The following is a 20126-nucleotide window of genomic DNA, read 5'->3' as shown; positions in this document are numbered from 1 at the left end:
GTGGATAACAAGTTTATGCCCGTTTCCTTTTGGTTCTGCTAGGTGCCTCTCCTTGGCGCTGACGGTTTAGAGCAGGATGCTGATGAAACCGAAGATGACGAGTCCTCAGAGCAGCGAGCTCGCCGACCAATGAATGCATTTCTCTTGTTCTGCAAACGCCATCGCTCTCTCGTGCGAAAAGAGCACCCTCGCCTCGATAACCGTGGCGCAACCAAGATCTTGGCAGATTGGTGGGCTGTTTTAGATCCAAAAGAAAAGCAGAAATACACTGACATGGCCAAGGAGGTATGTTCTATCCGAGTGGTGGATGTAAATGGAGTTCATTACATAGTTGTCTTGTGTTTCTCTGTGTATTAAATGTTTTCTGTGGGGTCTTCCTCTTCCCCGAGTCCCTCGGCTTCACCCGTGGGATTATCGTGCTCAGAGAAGCTGCTGTTCTTGCTTGGATTCACTTGGTCCTTTGGAGCAGAATGAAAAGAAATTGGTCTGACAAGCAAACCTGGCTGTAGTAGTCATTGGTACAAATATATGCACTTTGTGATAGGTACCACCTGGTAATTCCTGCAGTGCAAGTGTTAACATGTGGGTGGTGTGTGGATAATGGCCACTGAAAATGATAACACACATCTGAGTGTCAGCTGACTAGGGACACTTAGCTCAAGCTGTGCATTTGCTATGGATAATACAGGTGGACCAAAACAAAAGTATAGTTAATATAGTGCCTTTTTACCTTTGATGCTCAAGAATTAAAGAATTATTAGTATTACATGAAGTACTCTCCCTAGGTATTGTTAACTTGTTTCTGATAGAGTAACCTTTGGTGACACAGAGACCAGTACCGAAATCTGAGAGCAATACGTAGAGTCCTTTAACTGGGAGCAAGGAAAAGAGATTTATCCCCATATTTCACAAAGTATCTTTATGTCAACTTAAAATTTAAATGAGGCTTTTTAAGAAGCAGCTTGCTTGGTAAGCTGGCCCCAAGGCGGCTGCGAATACCCATAGCAGAGTGAAACACACACAGCCAGTTACTTGGGCTGATAACATCACCCCAGAACAGATCCCTGTGATTACCTGCGTGATGTAGGTTACGGGTAACCATTGCATTCAGTCTTAGAAAAAAAAAAATGGAGGGCCAGTGAGAAGGAAGAATTACTCTCACTTGTCAGGTAATGCCTAGCGCACTACAAGAAGTACAGACAGCTGTGTAACAATGAGGGGAACTATTAACTGTGCCTGCCCTGTCACCTGAGTCAGCTGCAGCCATTAACATGCGTATATAAGCCCTGGCTGCTCCGCACTGTGTGTGAGCATGGAAAGGATCCCCAGGAAAACCAAACTGTTCTGCATGGCAGGGCCTTTCTGAAGGTCTGTGGTACCTCTGTAGCTCCCCGTCTGTGACACAGCGTTGAAATACTTGAGTCTCAGCTTTGTCCTGCCATTCCTCATTTGTTCTGCGTTCCCACGTACAAATTAGCGATGCTTCTTGTGGGGAAAAGGCAATTAGGAGATCCAGCACAGATACAAAGGAAGGAAAGATGAAAATGAAGAAATAATTTTTGGAAGAAACAAACCTGGTGTGACTGGTTTTCTTAGCCTTTTGTCTTGCTGAAGGAAACTCGTTCATTAAGAATGAAAATAATTGCAGAACTTCTGTATGAAGCCACAGATTTGAAACTATTAATCATATTGTTGTAGAAATCATTGCTCCTGCAGTGATTTATTTATTTTTCTTGGCATGAAGAACAAATTGCATATTCAAGGTCGAAGTGAAACAATAAATCTAAGTAGTTTACATCGTTACAGCTAGTTCCAAGAATGTGTAGAAGAGAGATAGTGTGTAATTTTTGTTCTTTAAACAGTTCTATGTTACAACAATAATTAGCAACTATAATGTGCTATTGAATGTATTCGGGCCTTCTTCACCAATAGACCTATTCTCTGTGTGTGGATCGGTTGTTTTAACGCCTGCTTTTGTCATTAGGCTTACTGCTGAGCCTGTCAAAAAAATGTTAATGTCAACTCCAGTGTGAACCACTTATTGGTGTTTTTCTTCTTCCTAAGTTTTCCTAAGGAGAGCTCATTTAGATGTCAAGAAGGTGAATGCCTCTGAAAGGGCATAAAATTACCATTGTGCCAATAATCTTCTGTTTGAGTATCTGTATGTCTAAGCTTATTGAGGTTTAAAATACAGGGGATAAGCTGCTGTTACTTACATGTAGCTTTTCAGCGCCCTTTGACTTCCAGTTTTCACCACATAGCCTCTATGCTGCCCTGGCAGGGCTGCCACCTCCCAAAGGGCCCGTGTCATACCTGCTGCCCCCCAAACATGTCTTCTGTGCCCTGAGCATCTGAGTCCAGGGATACAGATGGCCGGAGAGAAGTGGTCACTGCTACAGCAGCTAGCACCCCTGCTGTTCTGCGGTCTTGAGAATGTTTTTGCTACCTGAAGCCATAGCTTGCAAAGCCAGTTAGCTTAGATTAAGCATCAAGCAGGAAGCTTTCGGTTTCTTACCTGCTTAGCACCAGAGGTGACATTATCTCAGCAGTGTGCAAATCAACGCATTCATATATTGGCTTAAATACATCTAGATATATGCAAGGATTTTGGAATATAGCAAGGCACCCAAACATTTTGGCAAACTGAATCACGAGAGGTTTCCTGGTGGGTGGGACTTCTATCCCTGATTCCCACTGAGAGGATAATCAGGTCTATAGTTCATTTAGACACTTTTGGAAAATCCCATTATGTACCTGCCTCCACCTTGGGGTGCCTTAATTACCTAGAAAAACTGGCCCCACGCTCCCTCTATTTTTAGTCTTGCGGTTTATGGTCTTTTGTAGCAACACCTGCCCTGGAGACCTCACGCTGCGCCTGCAGAGCCCCGCGTCAGGTTCTGCTGGTGTTTTTAGGAGCAGGCTTTCTGTTTGTATCCTGCAGAGTTCCCAGATCAACTGAACTTTGAAAGTTTCATTGTCAAGGATATAAGCCCGGTAGCTGATAAATACTCCAAGTGGAACCGTGAGTGTTCCTGCTGTTTGTTAGCGTTTCCCTTCGTCAAGGGGAAAGTGAATTCTGGCCACTCATAAACATGCTCCAGCATTTTTAGTTACTGCAATAATAGGGGTACTGTTCTTCTGTTAACTCTTACAGGGCTTACTGGGAATATTCAGCTGCCTTGGAAAATACCCAGTGAGATTATTTATTGTTCAAGCTCTGTTTCCCTTGCTAGAAAACACTCTGTTTGTAAATACGTCTTGGTGTTGGCAAGATCGGGGCAGTCAGGATTGTTTCCTGTAGGATGCAGCCTGGTAAGTCCAGGCTGCTGTGGTTGCATGGCAGAGCCCAGTGCCTCTCCCCGTGAGCGCTCGGCCAGCGGTTCCGCAGGTGCCGGGGTCCTGCTGGCCCCGCGATGCTGCTGCTTTGGCAGCACCTCAGGCTGTGGGGGACAGACATTCTGGCCTGCTGGCTGGAGTCTGGCAAGTTCACTAGGTGACATGGGGACCATAACGTGTAATGCAAACCTTGGCATCCTTCAGGAGTCAAAACTAATGTAGCTTTCTAGTATGTTCTGGGGATTATTTTTTTTTGTTAGATCTCTGGGATTCACACGACATTTAATAGCCAGTTGGTGGGATTTAAGCATATATGTAAAGTTACGTACGTGCTAACTGCTACCCTGAGGTGCTGCTGGAATCCACTTGTGAGCTCCTGTTCATACCACACTGGAGAAAACAATATTTTTTTTTATTTGATGATGAAAGCAACTCAGGGTGTGTGCTGCAGTGCAGCATGGTTCTGAAGCTCAGCTCTGAAGTAGCACCAGTCCCGCTGCATAATGCATCCTTCTGCAGGCTTTCACAAAACAGAAATGGTACATCATCCCACAAACATATCCCCTGCTTTTTTATCTTTCCTGGAACTTCAGGACATGATCCTGCCAGGCTGTGCCTGAATTCCAGGTTAAAGACTTAATGTTTAAAATTTTTTGTTTGAAAGGGACTTGTTGACTTTAGAGATGTCTGTAGGGTGGCTGTGTTAGGTTGGTTTACTGTGCAGTTGGTCAGATGAAGGGAAGCAGTAAGCTCCACTACTGTCTTCTGCATTCTCTTATTACTGCTCATTTAAGTTGTTTTCTAATGACCTGGCAAGCAGAACCTATCACTTTGCTTTAGGCTTTGGTCTAGTAGTCACGAAATCAATATTGAGTGTCTGTCTGAGACTTGGATCCGGTCCCTGCATTTGATATGCATTTTATAGAAATACTTCTTGGCCATTGTTTTACATCTTCATTTATCTTGAGTGTTGAAACTGTGAAAGGGGCTGATAAGTTGTCCTCCCTCAGTTTGCTCCCTTCCCTTCGGGGAACACAGTTAATGTCTACTTCTTGGCTTTATGGGGGGGGGGGGGGGGGGGGAATCCATTAATACACCAGCTCGCTTGAATTGCTGTTGTTGGAAACTGATTAAAAGCTTATTGCTGCCTCGTCTCGCAAATGGCATGCGTTCTGGTTCTCATTTGATGGGCAGCCTGTCGGCTTGTCAAATTACTCCACAGAATAATTCAATTACTGCAAGCAGCAACGCTGATACGAAGAGCTTATGTCCCTCATTGCGAGCGGTTCTGTGCTTTTCACTCTGCAGGCTGGAAACGTGATTTGTGAGTGGGCTGTGGCTTTAACGGCGGAAGGCAAAGCTGCTGCTCTGTGTTATTTCCTTTCCGCCTCCTCCCTTACCCCCTCCCCTTCCCTCCACCAGGCTATTTTTGTGGTGTACTGAGCTCCCGAACCAAAGGGAAGGGAAGGGAAAGGGGCGAGGTGAGAGGTGTCGCAGTCCTTAGTTTGCAGATTTAATAGGTATGCCCTATTCGGAAAACACAGCGTGTATGTGGGTCAGCGGTGCCTGCAGGTTTTTATTATTTATAGCCATTTCTATAAATACAGGACTTCACACAGCGGGTTCACACGGTGCTGCGCTTCTTGCAAACTGAACCATTTTTATCCTTGCTACAGTCTGGAGGTAGCAAGCGCCAACTGACAGGTTGAGATGGGGATGAAAGTAAGCGATACACGTGCGATGGTGATCCTGCCACAAGGCATGCCATTTACTGATCGGGGACAGCACTGCAGTGACTCTCTCTGAGGATGAGGTTTTCAGTGCTATTTCTGTATTTGATACTCAAGGGATTATTTCTTTTTCCCCCCTCTGCATGTGTTTCTGCACAGGCATGTGCATGAAACGTAGGTGCTTCTCTGCCTGACCGGGACTGATGACAGCTGGGTGGGTGGGAATGTGTGTAATCATGGAAGAAACTTCCTGCAGCTGCCCTGCCATGTACTTTGGGATAACAACCACTCTTTTGGTCCATCGAGAGCTCCCTAGTGCACGAGGAGGTGCTGGGTTCCTTCGGGCGGTGAGCGCTGGTGCGGACTGGGTAGGCTCCCAGGGCTGTACACCCCTATCAGTTGTTAGGAAAACATTCGCAGCTGGAATGCGTGGCATGTTCCTCTGATTCACCCGGTCTTCACCTTGCATAGCAACAAATTTAAAATACTGAAATATGCTCCTTTTATTGCTGTTAACGTTCAAAAATCTTGGTCTGGTCTGGTCAGCGAGATACTTGGAAAACATCACTACTGCATTTTGTGAATAAAGCACGTCCCTGTCCTTCCCCCTACTCCCCAAACTGTAGGATCCAGACCTTCTCCCCCACCCCCCATGTGTAGTCTGGCTTTGTTCCTTTCGCTGCCTCGTACCAAGGATATAGCAAACAACTGAGCCGTGTGCTATGTGCTCAAGGACAAAGAAAGTTTTAAATGGTCCCAGTTTATTTTATGCAGCATGGTACATTTTGGAAGGAACACTGGGATGATGTAGCAGAAGTTACTGATAGTGGGATGATACTGGTGGTGCCTGGTGTGGGAAAGCATACACTCAAATATTCTAAAATACAGAACTGTTAGAGAAAAAGGTGTGCAAGGTAAGGAGCATCATGCTGCATTTATTACTAAATGTATGTTTTCTTTTCATTCAAACTAGGAAGTAAACAAAGACTGTATCTGCAAAAGAATTCAAAAAGCTGTCCCTTTCTCAGTGAGCGTACAGGCACTGGGCAGCAGTTGGCAGGATCAGAACTTAAACATGCTCTAGGTGATAAACCCTCAGGAGAGGCGAGAAAAGTCAGTTTTTTAAATACAGCTCTACTTATCTTAGTATTTCTTCTTACTGAATTGTGGTGGTGGTGGTCAGACTCTAAGCATTTGATTAAACTGTTAAATAATCCTTAAATATCTTTATTTTTTACTGTATTAAATCCTCTTACAGTGCACTCTGTTGCCCTGTGGATAGTATAACGGCATGACTGGTAATTTTCCTTTTCTTTTCTAGTATAAAGATGCATTTATGAAGGCAAATCCAGGGTACAAGTGGTGCCCTACGACAAATAAACCTGTGAAAACACAGACCTCAACTGTTACAAACCGGAAAAAGCTATGGGCCTTTGCATCAGACTCCACAAAAGATCTACCAAGCCCGAGGAAAGCAGCAAAAAGCGAAGAGATGCCACAGCTTAATTTTGCAATGGCAGGTGAGGTTTCCATCCATGGTACTCCAGATGTAGCGTCCCCATTTCAGTTGAGGATGCGGTGTTGAAATTGAACTGTGATACCAGTTTCCTTTACTGCACATGGTACCGTAGCGCGCATACCCTTCCTGTCCCAAATTAAGTTGCCAAGACTCTAGTTAAACCTTTGCATAACAACTTTCTAAAATTTTCCTTAGTGCATGACTGCTTTCAAGGGTCGAGTCCAGATGTGTGGCATCGTAACCTATACCCCATTCGGGGTCTGGATTTGATTGATTTTTAATTCCGGCTTATCTGCTGCTAGAGATTTTCATTTTCTAGTCAAAAAGGAAAATGCTGATTGTGTGCATTCTTCCTCTCTTTCATTGAGTGTTGTACTGGGTTTAGTAATTTGCTGTTTGCAAACAAAATTTTTGGGTGTCTGTGAAGTTAGAATTGTTAATATTCTTGTGGATGAAGGTACTGGTGAAGCTAACTTTTTCTATTTAAATCAAGAGAAGCGTAATTTAAATTTCACTTAAAATACGCTTTTTTGCCCATTATACCTTGGAGGAGAGAATTCTAACCTTTTAAACGTTTCTAAAATAATAATAGAAAAATCAAATCCATGAAGAAGTGTAGGTGGAGTGCCTGAACTGGTGAAGGGCAGATAATCTCTTACTGATATCCACAAATAGCAGAATTGTTGCAATCATGACCTTGAAATAGAGAGACATTAATGTTAAATACCGGCAGCTTAAGAACCTAACAGTCAAGGTAGAAAACTATTTTTCCCCACCATCTTTTTTTTTTTTCTTCTTTTTTTTTGCGGTTTAAAGTTTCTGATTTTATAAATACTGATGTATTTGAAACTTTGTCATACCCTACCTGATTTATGACAAGTTTGTGGCAGACAGGACTTTCCTGCTTAGAGAGATCATGAGCTGGAGAGTGGAAAATGGTTTTACGGAACAAGTGTAAAAGGATAAAAAGGCATGTACACCTTTTTGCTAGTAGTGTAGTGGTATGAAATTTCCTGTAATGAAATTCCTTCTGGTTATGAAGGAACTGTGAAATGTGATCAAAATAAAGTTTTTCATGCTACATAATTATGATGTATGGGAGAACAGTTCTAAAAACTGCAGTCCTTTGCATCCTGTTCAGCTTTTGCTATCAGAGGAGTAGCTTCTGTGCTCCTTAAAGGTTTATTGACTTCACATAAAGAAGCAGTAATAGGTCTTGCTCTACCTGTCTGCCATCCCGTCCTGCTCCTGCCGGGCTGCCCTAGTGCAGAGTTTGAGTAGGGAGAGATCTTGCTTCAACACCTGTCAAGAGCAGAGGACAGAGAATTTAAGAATTAATTAGAAGCCAGTCGAATCCATTGTTTATCTGCAGAGCCATTCACTTATGAAACAGGCCCTTTTGTGCTACATGTGATTTAATTTATTAATTTTTTTTAACTGCAGACTGAGTCAATGAGCATAGTAATTCATAGGGTGTCACTCCAGTCTTCATGCCAGTGAAGACCGGCTATTTCTTGAGATAACAATCACTCATAAGATGACAGCTTCTGACAGAGATGTCAGTAGCATCCAAATCATGACAGGTCTGCCGTGCCAAATGGATTACTGTTTTGTCAACTATATACCAGTTCATGCTAAATATGTTTTGGTGTGTTCTTCTCTCTTTGACATCATGTGATAGTTCAAATCAACTCTGACTCTTCTAGTGCAACCTCTTAAAATCCAGGCTGTGAACTAGCTGAGGAACTAAAATGTAGCTGAACCACCTCAGAAACACTTCACCTTTTGAAATGCCACTGACTGCCTTGCATCTTCAAGGCACGTAGCTTCCTTAGGACAGGGATTATATGATTCCAGAACCATTCCAGGAAATCTGTTTTACTTGGTGCTTGTTAATCCTGTCTTGATTGCTTTTTACTTACTACATTTCATTTTGGAAAATGTAATATATAGAGAGCAATATCTTCCTTTCTTAAGTCCCACACAGCCCATATTTCTGCTGTATTTTTGGCGTTCCAACAGTAACCACCCCGCTTTTAAGTCTTGCCTTGACCTGTCATTATGTCAAGAAGGTGAGGTGTGGCACCAGTGTTGGGCTCCTGACCTGCAGACCTGCGCGCTGCTGCAGGGCACAGGGCAGAGGCAGCGACTGTCTGCAGGTGGCCGTGGCCGTTGCAGCATCCACCCTCCCCACCGCAGAGCTAAGCGAGCAGCAGCTTTGCTGTACAGATGTGCAAGATTCCCAGTACTTCCACATTTCTGCATCAGAAGAAAAGCATCTGAGCCACAAAGCTTTTTAGTGAAGCAGAGGGTGGAAAAAAGACACTTCCTAGAGTTAGGCAATATCCTGGTAGAGATGCGGTTTATTCTTTCAGGAAAGAAGCTTCATTCCGCACCTAGGTAAAAGTTGGAACTGGTACCTGCTGGCTGCTTTTCTGCTTAGTTCTTCCTCAGTTCTTTCTCTCCTCTGACTCAAAAATTGTGATGATGAGCCAGCCAGCCTGCTGAGCATCTAACCAGAGCAATGCTAACAAAGTATGTTGTTCCCAAATAGAGAATTTTAATTTTCATCGGTATTAAAGCTGTTGAGAAAGTCACAAATCGCCTCCCATTCTGTAAGTCAAACGTGCGTGTGGTTTTCTCACTTCTGTTGATTTGACTGTAAATTGCTTTAAAATAGGACTTAAAATTCTGAATTCTTCGTACCAGTAAGTTCTTAGTGCCAAAGAGGAACATTGTTGTGCTGAGAACATATGGCAGTGGCTGCATGTGTACATTTGTCTTCCCTTAGATGAAGTTATTTTGTAATTGGAAACCTTAGTGGAAGGATTTTTGGTTTTATCATGATCAGACATCTAAGCACCAGCCTTCTGCTACAGCTGCAGCATAAGTATTCAAGTTATTTAAGCACCAAATTAAACTTTCCTGTTCCACTTAGCTGTCATTTTTTTCCTGCCTCTTAATTTTTATATTTAAATAAACAGTTTTAAGTATTTGCTTACTTTGAGGAAAAAACAGTCCTGTCCTTGTCCTGTTATGATAAGCTACTTGTCTGAAGGGCAGAAAGCTGAGACCACCAAGAAGACATTTAGAAGAGGGGGAAGAATTTTAGAGCCGTAAACTGGGTGTTCTCCAGTTGGCCAAAACCGAGGAGAGGGAAGAAGACCCCCAGGTAACTGAAGTGAAGCACAAGAGCCGTCAGCGGGATGTGCTGTACTGCAGCGGGTCAGGCACAGTGGTTTCAGGAGCTGTGGAGCTGATGCCGTTGCGCAGAGCACCGCTCACCTGGCATGGTTGCCCTGCTGGTCCTTCACCTACGAGACAGATGAACGCCACCTGGAATAACGAGAGGAGAGCCACAGGGGTCGCTGGGACCGTGGGAGATGGGAGATACATCAGGGTATCTTGATTTGCTCAGGCTAGGGAAGCAAGCGGGGCAACGGCTGTAAACACAGAAGGGGGAAATACCATTCAGGGAAAGCAGTTACTGAATCGTAAAGGTGCGGGCACCGGAAAATATGGTGCTGCCTGGCCAGAGTAAATTTCGTCTGAAAACTGGAAGAAAGCTTTTAATGCTTAGAAGATTTGCATTCTGCAACAACCTTCCAGTGGGAATAAAGTAAGTAGAAAGCAACGAACCAAGCCCTTACTGCTTCATATGGAGCTCAGAAAGTTTATGATGGGCCTGGAGATCTCTTCCCGTCTCTCCTTCCTCCACATTAACCGCCTGTTCAGGCATTATCTTTCAAGATACGTGTTCACTTGTCACTTCTTAATTGCTCTCATGTCCACTTTTTTGAAGGACTGAGTGGTTTCTGATCAAGTATTTTGATGGCAAAAAGTGCTGTGCTGACAGGATCACCTCACTTACGAATTGTGCTTAGGCGCTTGCTGGCCCCTCCTGTTTTCTGTCTCCATTTCTTCAACCACTTCTTGTTCCTAGGTCCTACACTTCTGATAGTGCCTCGCCTCTTTGGAGGAACTTAATATCTTTTGTTCTTTCTTATTTAAAAGAAAATTAAAATAAAAAATAATTTAAAAACCCCAAACCACACACCTTCTAGGTGTTGATTATGGTAATGGAAAAAGGTAATTCCAGTTGAACATTGGGTTCGAAGCCAGATGCTGTTTAGGTTGTGTTCTTACAATAACGAGACACTCTTCTACCCTTGAGATAGTAGATGAGAATGGTTTATTCACATTGTTTTCCTCCACTTCTATTTATTGCTGTTTAAAGAGAGTATTGAAAAAGCTTACCCTGTGAGTGTCGGTGCGGATCTGTCTGAGGGAGAACTTTTGGCAGCATCTGCGGTATTAATTTAAACAGCACCACTGAGTATTCCCATGGACTGTACCTTGATCATCTGTAGCACTAAGTTGTTCGGAGGTTTCCAGGTATAGGTGCAGGTTTGGCCCGTGTCAGCGGAAAAGCTTAACAAATTCTTCAGCACCACTCCTGACCAATAATGGGCCAGGGGATTTCCCAGTGGGTGTTTGTGTTTTGGTTGCAGCTGTTTTGCATCTAAATTTTGCATAACAAAATGCAACCACGTGGCCAAGGGTCATTGTGTCGGTTGGCCTCCCGTTCCAGGGAATGGAGCCAGGCACATGTAATTCGTTGTTGTAGAGAGAGTTTTTGTGTAGTTTAGTGAAAGGAGATTGGAAAAAGTGAGCACGTGTTTAGTGAAACCTGAGGAAGGTTACTTGCCTTTGGTGTCTCGTCATTACTGAAGCTGATGTCTCTTTCTCTCCCATTGTGGCTGTTGTGTGGGACATTTGGTCCACAGGCTGTCTCCCTCTCGATGTGACACTTGGGCTTAAACTGGGCTCCTGCGTTGCTTCCAAGGCAACCCCCCCACCAAAGTCAGACAATTAGTCTTCATAATGATGAAGAGCAGCCACTGTTCTGAGCGGAAAAGCCACTCCATGAGTAATGCAGCGCCAGCATCCATGGCTTTCACTTCGCGTTGTCATTTTCTGAGCCCCTGAGGTGTAGGAAGGCTGGAGGCCAGAAGCTGTCAGCATCAAATACTTGGAGAAAGCACATTTCTATCTCCATTTTACTTTGCTCAATTATGTATTGTCTTGGCAGGGCAGCAAGTAGGCAGGCAAGCATTGCCTGGCCAGTGCCTGCGTGGTTCTGGCACACCGGATCAAGCGCTTCAAGCTTCAGAGCTGTCAGGCTGGCACTTTTCACCACTAAATGCAGTCCTAAATTACAGCTAAATGAAAATAGAGATTTTTGCTTCAGAGCTTGATCATGTCATTTTTTTCAGTCCTTTTACTTGTTCAGTGGCTAAGGAAGGGAACCACTCCCTCCGTCAGAGCATCCACTGAGTTATAAACGTGTGCGATATTAGAGCATCTTTGTGTATATTTATGTATGAGATCATTATAGTTGCTGTTTTAAAGATATCCATCTCTGTAGTACATAAAACCTTTGGCAGTAAAATTGTAAATCCACGCAATGGGGTGTTAAGCACACAAATCCAATTAAATCCTTCAAACAGCTTTGAAAGCCTCTCCCAGAGGGTACAGAAATGGTTATTTGTGATTCTCTTGAACTGCCTTTTACGGCAGCTTGCTTCGAGTGTCTGTGACAAGTAGTCTTCTGGGGGTTTAACGCTGCAAATGGTGGGTTCTTTAAACAAGGAAATGAGTGAACTTAAGCCTTGGTTTTACTCTTTTAACAGATCCTACGCAAATGGGAGGGCTGAGCATGCTGCTTCTGGCAGGGGAGCACGCCCTGACGGCGCAGGAGGTAAGGAACCCTCCTCTCTGCCTTACTGCAAGCCCTCTGTTAAAGGGAGCTGGGAAGGAAGAACAGTTGACCAGTGGGAAATGAAATTTAAGATGCACCTCAGGTCACCTCAGGCAGGGCTGAGGTGTGAGTCCTGCGATACGGGTCTTGTATTCCAACCATGACTGTAGACGTTGGGCCCAGTTTTTAATATCCGTTCAATATTGACTCCACTGACTGAATATTTGACCAGACAGAGCCCTTGGAGAGGAGATTGTCACAGGTAGAAGGGTTGAAATATAGCAACTGTGTTAACAAAAAGGTGGCTTGCAAGCTCCTTCAGGGAGGGTTTCAGATGCTTGTACAATGCCTCACACAACTGTGGCCTTGGCACTAATAGCAAAATAAATACCTAATAATTTCCATACACAGTCAGTGTCATCATATATGCATTCTGAAACCATGCAAGTGCTGACAGGTAAGCAGAGTATTGCAGTCTACTCCTGTTGACTAAATCTTTATGTCTAAAAACAAGTTTGTAGTTCAGTTGCCATCACAAACATTTTGTTTTTATGAAGGAGTTTATCCTGCATATCTCTAGTAGTCCAGAGACCTCTGGTCTTTCCTTAAACTGATTATTATTATTTATAATCTTTTTGGGGGCCATCTTTGAATATTGTTCAAGAGGTGACTTACATGTTGGGTAGAATAGGTGGTTGCTGCCATAAATCTCTAGCGTGGAAAGAACAGTGGAAGTGAGGAGGGTTTCTTTTTTTTTTTGGTGGCAATTGGGAGGAAAAGCAATAATTAACTATACCCCCAAAAGCAAGACGTGTAGTACATTTGAGATGGATTGCTGCTGCACTGCTAAGACTGAGCCAAGACTCCTCGATGTGTTGCGCAGCAGTCTGAGCAGGAGGAATCTTTGTGCAGATGTGGGTGCTGGCTTTCTGTGCTGCAGCGTGAAAAATAAGGAGCACTAGGGTAAGGTTGGCAGAGAAGAGAAAAGAATCTGGTTATTTCATGCCAAAATGAGAATGTCCCGTAGTTTTCAAACTTTGAAACTTTGGCTTGGAGTTTAAAAACTCTTGTTTATTATGTACTACGTTGAAATGAGAGGGAAGATAATTGTAGTCACAGATACTCCGTTCCATTAAGAAGGGTCTTCGCTGTGATTTTGTGAGTTGACCTTTCTTGATTTTACATGGGAAGTGTCACAATTCCAGGTGGCAGCAAAGGAATAAACTCTACATGCGGATTTAGAGACAAATCAAAATGGATGTTGTCTGATTGTTTTAGTATATTAATGGTTTTTTTTAATCGGGACTTTCTTTTTTTGAGCAAAAGCACCTACATAAACCCCATTTTTTCTGATAGGAGCACTTATTATGGCTTGTGATACAATATTTACTTTAGGTATAAGCCATACTTTGCTGCACTCTTTGGGGCCTGCAGTCTTCTGTTGAAACCTGGCCACCTGTTTCAAAGAAGTAAGCTGTGTAATCTGCTTTCTTCCAAAATGTAGAGCAAATAATTGTTATAAATACAGCCTGAACAAAACTAGTTGAGGGAATTGTTGGCTGTTGTTAGAAGCATGATGGGCCAGAAATTAGCCTATACTTACTATTGGGTTACTGTATATTAACTGTCCTTTGCTATCTGAGAAATGGGTAAGTGTCAGAGCACTTCCCTAGGGAACAAAACTGCACATCTTGTATTCTTGCGGAGGGTCCCCCATGTAAAATAAATCCTGCAGAACAATCTGGGTGCTTGGTATTCTGAAAGGGACTCCAATAGATGGAGCTCAGTCTTCCTAACTGTGCATCAGCAGGCACCAAGTCTCCAGCTGTGTTTCTGTGTATGGGGAAACTTCCTCTGTTTCTTTGTGTGGCAGCCCTGGTGTGTCTTCCATTTTCCTTTGCTTCCTTTGACTCAGTATTTCAGTGGGGATTCGGTACAGAGCAAGTATTTCTTAGGTTTATGTTTCCCCAAATGCAGTAAAGATCCTAAAGTTTAGAGTTGGGTAACTGAACACTTCTGGCTTCCCATCCTCGGGTGTGTGGACGGAGGAGACCTAAGATGTTCATCTTTGTGTGGCTGTGGCACAACCTGTGGTTAGATTCCATCCTGATGTGTGAAAACAGTGTCACACATGCAAACCAGCGTTTGGGAGGTTAGCAAAATGTGCTAGGAGGTGGTGTGACGGGTTCAGTAAGAAGCTCAAGAATTAATTGCAGAACAGGTAAGCTGTTTTCCTCTTCAGTGGAGGGGTGTTAGTTCTGTTGTGTTAGAGCTGGTATTGACGTGGGGAGAAGTTGGAGGTACTAAGGTGACCACTGAGGTATTGTCAGTGAAGAGGTTCAGAAGTTGCTTATCTATGGAAAGCATAGGTATTCTTTTTATATGCATTTAAGAATATAAATACATGTTGTATCTCTAAACCCCTGGCATTTCTATTAAAAAAGGACACATGCAGCGTCACTTTTTTAAAGAATGCCCTAATTGATATCCTGTAGTCCTCATTATCATTAAAACATGTGTGTGTACATGTAAGATGCATGTGCATATATATGGTTCTTAAACTGGGGGACTGCCAGACATAAGATTACTTGTCAACATGCAGTTTGACTGCTTGTGCACATGTATGATTATGGTTGTGGCCTTGTAAGCATAGGTCTTAAATACTCTTTATCTTAAAAGTGGTGCATAGGAAGGAGGGCAGCACTAGCACAGTTTGCTCAAAACTTGGAAGAAGATGAGGGAAATTATACTTAGAGGTCTGCTGATCCCATGTCAACGCATTCAGCGCCTGCTGATCTACTGTCAGGTGCATGTTAAATTGATATATAGGGACTTCTCAAGTCAGCTGTTTAACCTTCAAGCTGTCAGAAGCCCAGACATCAGGTGACAAAGTGACCTGCCAGCAGGAGGATGGGAAGAGACACAGCAGCAATATTTACAAAATTGCCTTGAGGCTTCAGTTGCCATCTCTCTATGTTGCTGGTCTTGTTCCTATTTTGTCATTTTTTTTCAATAGACTAGAGTTGTTTTTCTTACAACTGTGACTACATGGTTGATTTCCAGGCAGCGGCTGGTGGTACTGAGCAGATAGGTGAGTGATGCTACAGACCTTATTGGCAGTAAACTAAGGACTTGGATATGCAGCGAGTTTCCGCCTGGCTCTGGGGTCCTTCCGGCACTTACACAAGGCTGCAGTGTGTATATGAGCGTATTTTCTTGCACACCTGAGCAGAAACGCCGGACGGGTCTGGCCCAGCTGCTGTGGCTGTGCTGGGCAGAGCCTGGACTCGCCACAGAGAAGGGCTGATGAAGCGGGTGGGCAGCGCTCCTTGCTTGCCCGCTCGCCTCCCCGTGCGTCTCCCCTACTGGCCCGTCAGGCCCTTTGCTTGCCTTACAGCAGCACCTAGTGGCCTCTCTGTGGTTTACTGCCCAGAAACGCCGGAATGCGTCATGTAGTCCAAAACGTGGCTTTTTACCACTGTCGCCCCGTTAGCGCTGCCCGATGTGCCAGTGGGGCGCCGGAGCCTGGCATCGGCATCACTCCGTACGGAGAGTGCTGCGGCTGCCCAGCGCCTGCCCCCGCCTGCCCCGCTCCCCAGCAGGTTACGGCAACCTGCAGGGAAGGGAGGCGACGGAGCCCTTGCCCGGGCGGTTTCCTTCTCTTCGAGAGCAAAAGGTTGTCTTGCGTGTGATGCTGGCTCTGCGCAGGGTAGTGTTGCCCGGGGTGTAAACCAGAAGTGAAAAATCTGTGGGTGCAGCTGGGGGTAGGCGGGGGGGAGGAAAGAGGAGAAGAACCGAGACGTTGAGGATGTGTTGTTACGGCAGGAAGTGAGACCTATGGAATGGCTCTATGTGCATCCATTCCCTCCGGTCGTTGTTTTAGTGCTTTGATCAGGTTCAGCCCAGCAGAGGTTAGAAGTCCTGGAGACCGTAAATTTCCCACAGCTGGGAGTGTGTGTGGAGCAGCTGAGTAGAAGAAATAAGCTCAGGTCAGTGCTTCTGTCAAGCAAAGGCAACAACATGAACTTTTTAAAGATAATGGGAAAAGTATAGTTGTTCCAACCACAAAATCGCCTCTGAGTTACTGGGCACTAGTAATCTATCCTTTACACGCACAGCTGTAGGAGACTGGGCTTCACACCTTCCACGGCTTGTGGTTCCTGCACCTCCAGGTGAAGAAGCTGTGCCCGACCCCCAGCAGCGAGAAGCCTTATCGCCCGTCTCTGCGCCTGCCGGGGGAGCCAGTACCGTGCACAGCACTTGGGGTGCGGGGGCTGAGCTGTGATAGCCCCTCTCAGGTGGGCTTCTTCGCTCCGGCACAGTGCTCCCGGGGTGGCGTGGGTCAGTGGCTCTGAGCTGGTTTGTGCCATGCCAGCTCCAGCATGTGGCCACCCCAGTGAGCAGAGGGGCTTCACCCACCTTGTACAGTCACATCGCTTCTCCTAAGCAAAGCGGTGTCCTTTCGTACAATGCTTCGCCTGCGAACAAACTGCTTCAACAGACACCGCAAACTAAGCTACGTAAGGCAGCTGGTCAAACTACAGAAAATTTAAGTTATATGGGGAACCAAATCCCAAATTTGGTTATTCCTGGGAGAAATCCACCAGTGAAGTGGCCTGAAATAACCAAATGTGTGCTCAGGAATGCAAGCAGCATCCTTATATATTTCACAGCAGTGCAGAGGCTCAGACCTACAGAGACAGGTCACCCAAGAGCAGCAAGCTTGGTATGCATCCCTGGTACAATCCACACCACAGCTGAGGCACAGACATCTTAAACGGATCATACAGAAACGTGAGAAAAGCAGCAATAAACATTCCATCGGTGAAAACAGTTACGCAGCCCACTGAAAAAGCAAAACCCTGGCATTAAAAATACGTTCTTTATAACCCTTTGGGTTAGTATACTCCCATAGTACACTAATAAAACATCCTGCTCAGTGTTTAATAAATATAATGGAAGCATAGATCATAGGAGGCACTGTTACTGCTTGATTTTGTTGCAGGGGAGAGATGAGTTCGACTGTATACGTAAGCAAATTGCCATGTGCTATGATTCCCCTTGGCCTGTGGGTTGCTACACTTGGATTTAGTGTTTTCAGGGGAGCAGATTCCTGAAACAAAATGCCGCCGGTGCTGTTGCGGCACTTAAGCATCCCAGACCAACAGCAGCAGGAGCAGCAGTACAACCAGCATGTGCTGTAGAACCTGCTTATTCTGCGGTGCTCTGTGCTTACTGGCAACAGATGCAGTTGCTAACTAAATCTCATGTGTGTGTTCACTGATAAATGCTATTGACAGGCTTGTTGTGGTAGTAAATAAGGGAAGAACATATCTGCAGCAAAATGTTTTAAAGAACCTGAAGTTTCATGAAAAATTAAAAATAGTTAGGGAAAAAATTCCATCGTGTTACTTGTCCTAAAATCCCACAATGCCACATTCTGTTCTTCCAATTCCTATTAGCCATGTTACATAACTTATTTGATACTAACAGTACCTCATGCTTCTAAGAGTTACACATATAAACCTTTCTTACACTCAAATGTGACATTTACTGGATGTATCATATTTGATAGAATTCCTTTACAGAATGGTGCTTGACTCACACATTTCTGGCTAATAACAGTACAGCTAAGCTCTGTGTTAATTCAGACAAGGCTGTTGTTTTGGAACAGTTATTTCTTTGTATTTTGTTTTCAGTAGTTTTGACTCTTTGTTGCACTGCTTCTCATAAGCACCTCTAAATGGATGTTTAGGTACATTATTTGAGCAATTTTAGGCGTGTGGTACCCTTAACTACTTACTTTCATGCTGTTAGGTGACTGGGGATTATTTTTCTAATAGGTATTTCTGTCACTTAGCAACCCTCAGTGTCTTCAGAAATTATTTTTTTTAGCTTCCAAGTAATTTTCTTATTCAGAGTGGTAGTGCAAATTACAGATACGGCAGTGTTGATAGCATCACCAATACAAGGCAGTTATGTGTGTAGCCCAGTATCATCAGCTTAGTATTCTGTTGCATAAAACTATTTTGCAAAGTTAGGAATATCAAAAGAAAAATAAAACCGTTGATATTTTTGTGGTCTTTCTACTTAGGCAATTTTCAAATGCATTAAAATGGGTGCTAAACTGTGTTTTCATGTATAAATTTGATTTAACCTGTCCAGGACTGTGAAATGTTAGATTGCCCATCATCTCTTAAACACTGTTGCTTGTTACTGCTGCCTGGTATTTCATTTTGCTCACTGTTGTTCTTAGTTTGAAAGAAGCACCTCTGAGGTCTTACTCTGCACACGTCTTATTTCAGGTTTCCTCGGGTACTTGCCAGTCTGATGCAGCTAATTCTACAGAACCCTGTCAGAAGTCGTCATTGTTTCAGTTTGCAGAGGTGAGTTTCTTCAAAAGGGGTTGTCTTCCCCAGTGTTTCCTTTTCAGAAGCATCTGATGTTCAGCTGAAAGAGAAATCAAAAAAATCGTTAACTGAAGTTCGTGCTTTTAGTTATTCCTTCTTTTGGGGTTTATGGTACTGGGTCATTTATCAAGTAGGTAGGTGAGACTCACGGTGCAGGGGAGTGTGTTTAGGAGCATGGTGGGAACCCTAGGGCAATAATGCAGCTGGGGTTTAAGCAGTAATTTCGAGATGTGTCATTCCTGCACTTAGTTTTAAACTATAATCTTATTAACTAAAGTTTTAACATGTGTATTTAGATGTTCTGTTGTGTCCTTTATCTGTTGTGGCTGCTTTAGTCATTGACTCCATCAAAAATTAACTGTAGTTCTGGAGTTTCCAAAATTTTCTTCTATTCTGTTAACTACCAAATCTCTGTATGCAATTATGCTTTAGCTTTGCAAGGTACGGTATTTTTGTTAACATATTTCCAGTTATTGCTAGAAGTGCAACTGTGATGGGTTTGTTTTTTAAAGTATACACTACTTCATTCATGTTTTAATGGATGTAATTGACATAAATAACATGACAAAAAGGAGGTTGCAAGGAATCCTGATCCTCTGCAAGCATCACTTTCTTGTTGGTATCTTTCCAGCTTCTGAAGTGGTCATAATCAAGTGACATATAAATATTTAGCTGTATAAATATTCATTTTACAGGACACTGGGTGGTGTTTGAGTAAGGGCATATGGAAGGAAATTTTGTCATAGCAGGAGCTTCTTTTTATTATTACCTTTTTTCATACCAGCTGTGAATCTGACTCCTGTATCTTCAGTATTCATTGCTGTGTGCACCTTCATATGCTTCCTTAAACATCCTCACTTGAGCAGATACGTTGCAGTCCTGGCACACAGAAAACGTGATTTTTAATTATTCTTATTTGGTTGGTTGGGTTGGATTTTGTTTGTTTGTTTTACCATCGGCCCACAAGAGCTCAGATCTTAAGCTGGAACTCAAGGCTTTCGAAATGTTTTAGAAACAAACTAAAGCACTGCTGGGGTTTCTTATTAGAAAGAGGAAATGCCTGGTGTACCAGCAATGAAAGGTAATACTTAGAAGCTTGTAAAATTTGTTAATTCCAGTGTCACTTATGATACTTCTATGGTAATAATTCAACATTAATTTTCCAGTATTTCTGAGATGCTTCTGTATACTTACACTGTCAGCTGAGCAATGTCACACTTTGTGTACTACTTCTTGATAACTGTCTGTTTCTTGAATTTCAGCATTAAATCTTTTTAAAGAGTAAGGCAAATACCTGCTCACTTAATTGTTTCAGTTCATTTTACAGTGCCCAAGCAGGATAGTGCCAGAGCCATGGGGTAGGCAGGAAC

General features: G+C 43.6%; 1 protein-coding gene across 22 annotated transcripts in view; it reads left to right on the top strand.

The window, feature by feature from the left end:
- The window catches only part of BBX (BBX high mobility group box domain containing), a 141283-nt gene that overhangs the window by 81679 nt on the left and 39478 nt on the right, over positions 1-20126 (top strand). For all 22 annotated transcript variants that reach the window (XM_056327139.1, XM_056327132.1, XM_056327140.1 and 19 more), the window contains 4 exons: positions 43-285; positions 6388-6586; positions 12279-12346; positions 18652-18732. In XM_056327139.1, coding sequence (XP_056183114.1) covers positions 43-285; positions 6388-6586; positions 12279-12346; positions 18652-18732 — 591 coding nt within the window. The remainder of the gene's footprint in view (positions 1-42; positions 286-6387; positions 6587-12278; positions 12347-18651; positions 18733-20126) is intronic.

Source organism: Falco biarmicus, chromosome 2 (genome assembly GCF_023638135.1).
Source record: "Falco biarmicus isolate bFalBia1 chromosome 2, bFalBia1.pri, whole genome shotgun sequence".
Classification (NCBI taxonomy): domain Eukaryota; kingdom Metazoa; phylum Chordata; class Aves; order Falconiformes; family Falconidae; genus Falco; species Falco biarmicus.
This window is presented reverse-complemented; position numbering and strand designations above follow the sequence as displayed.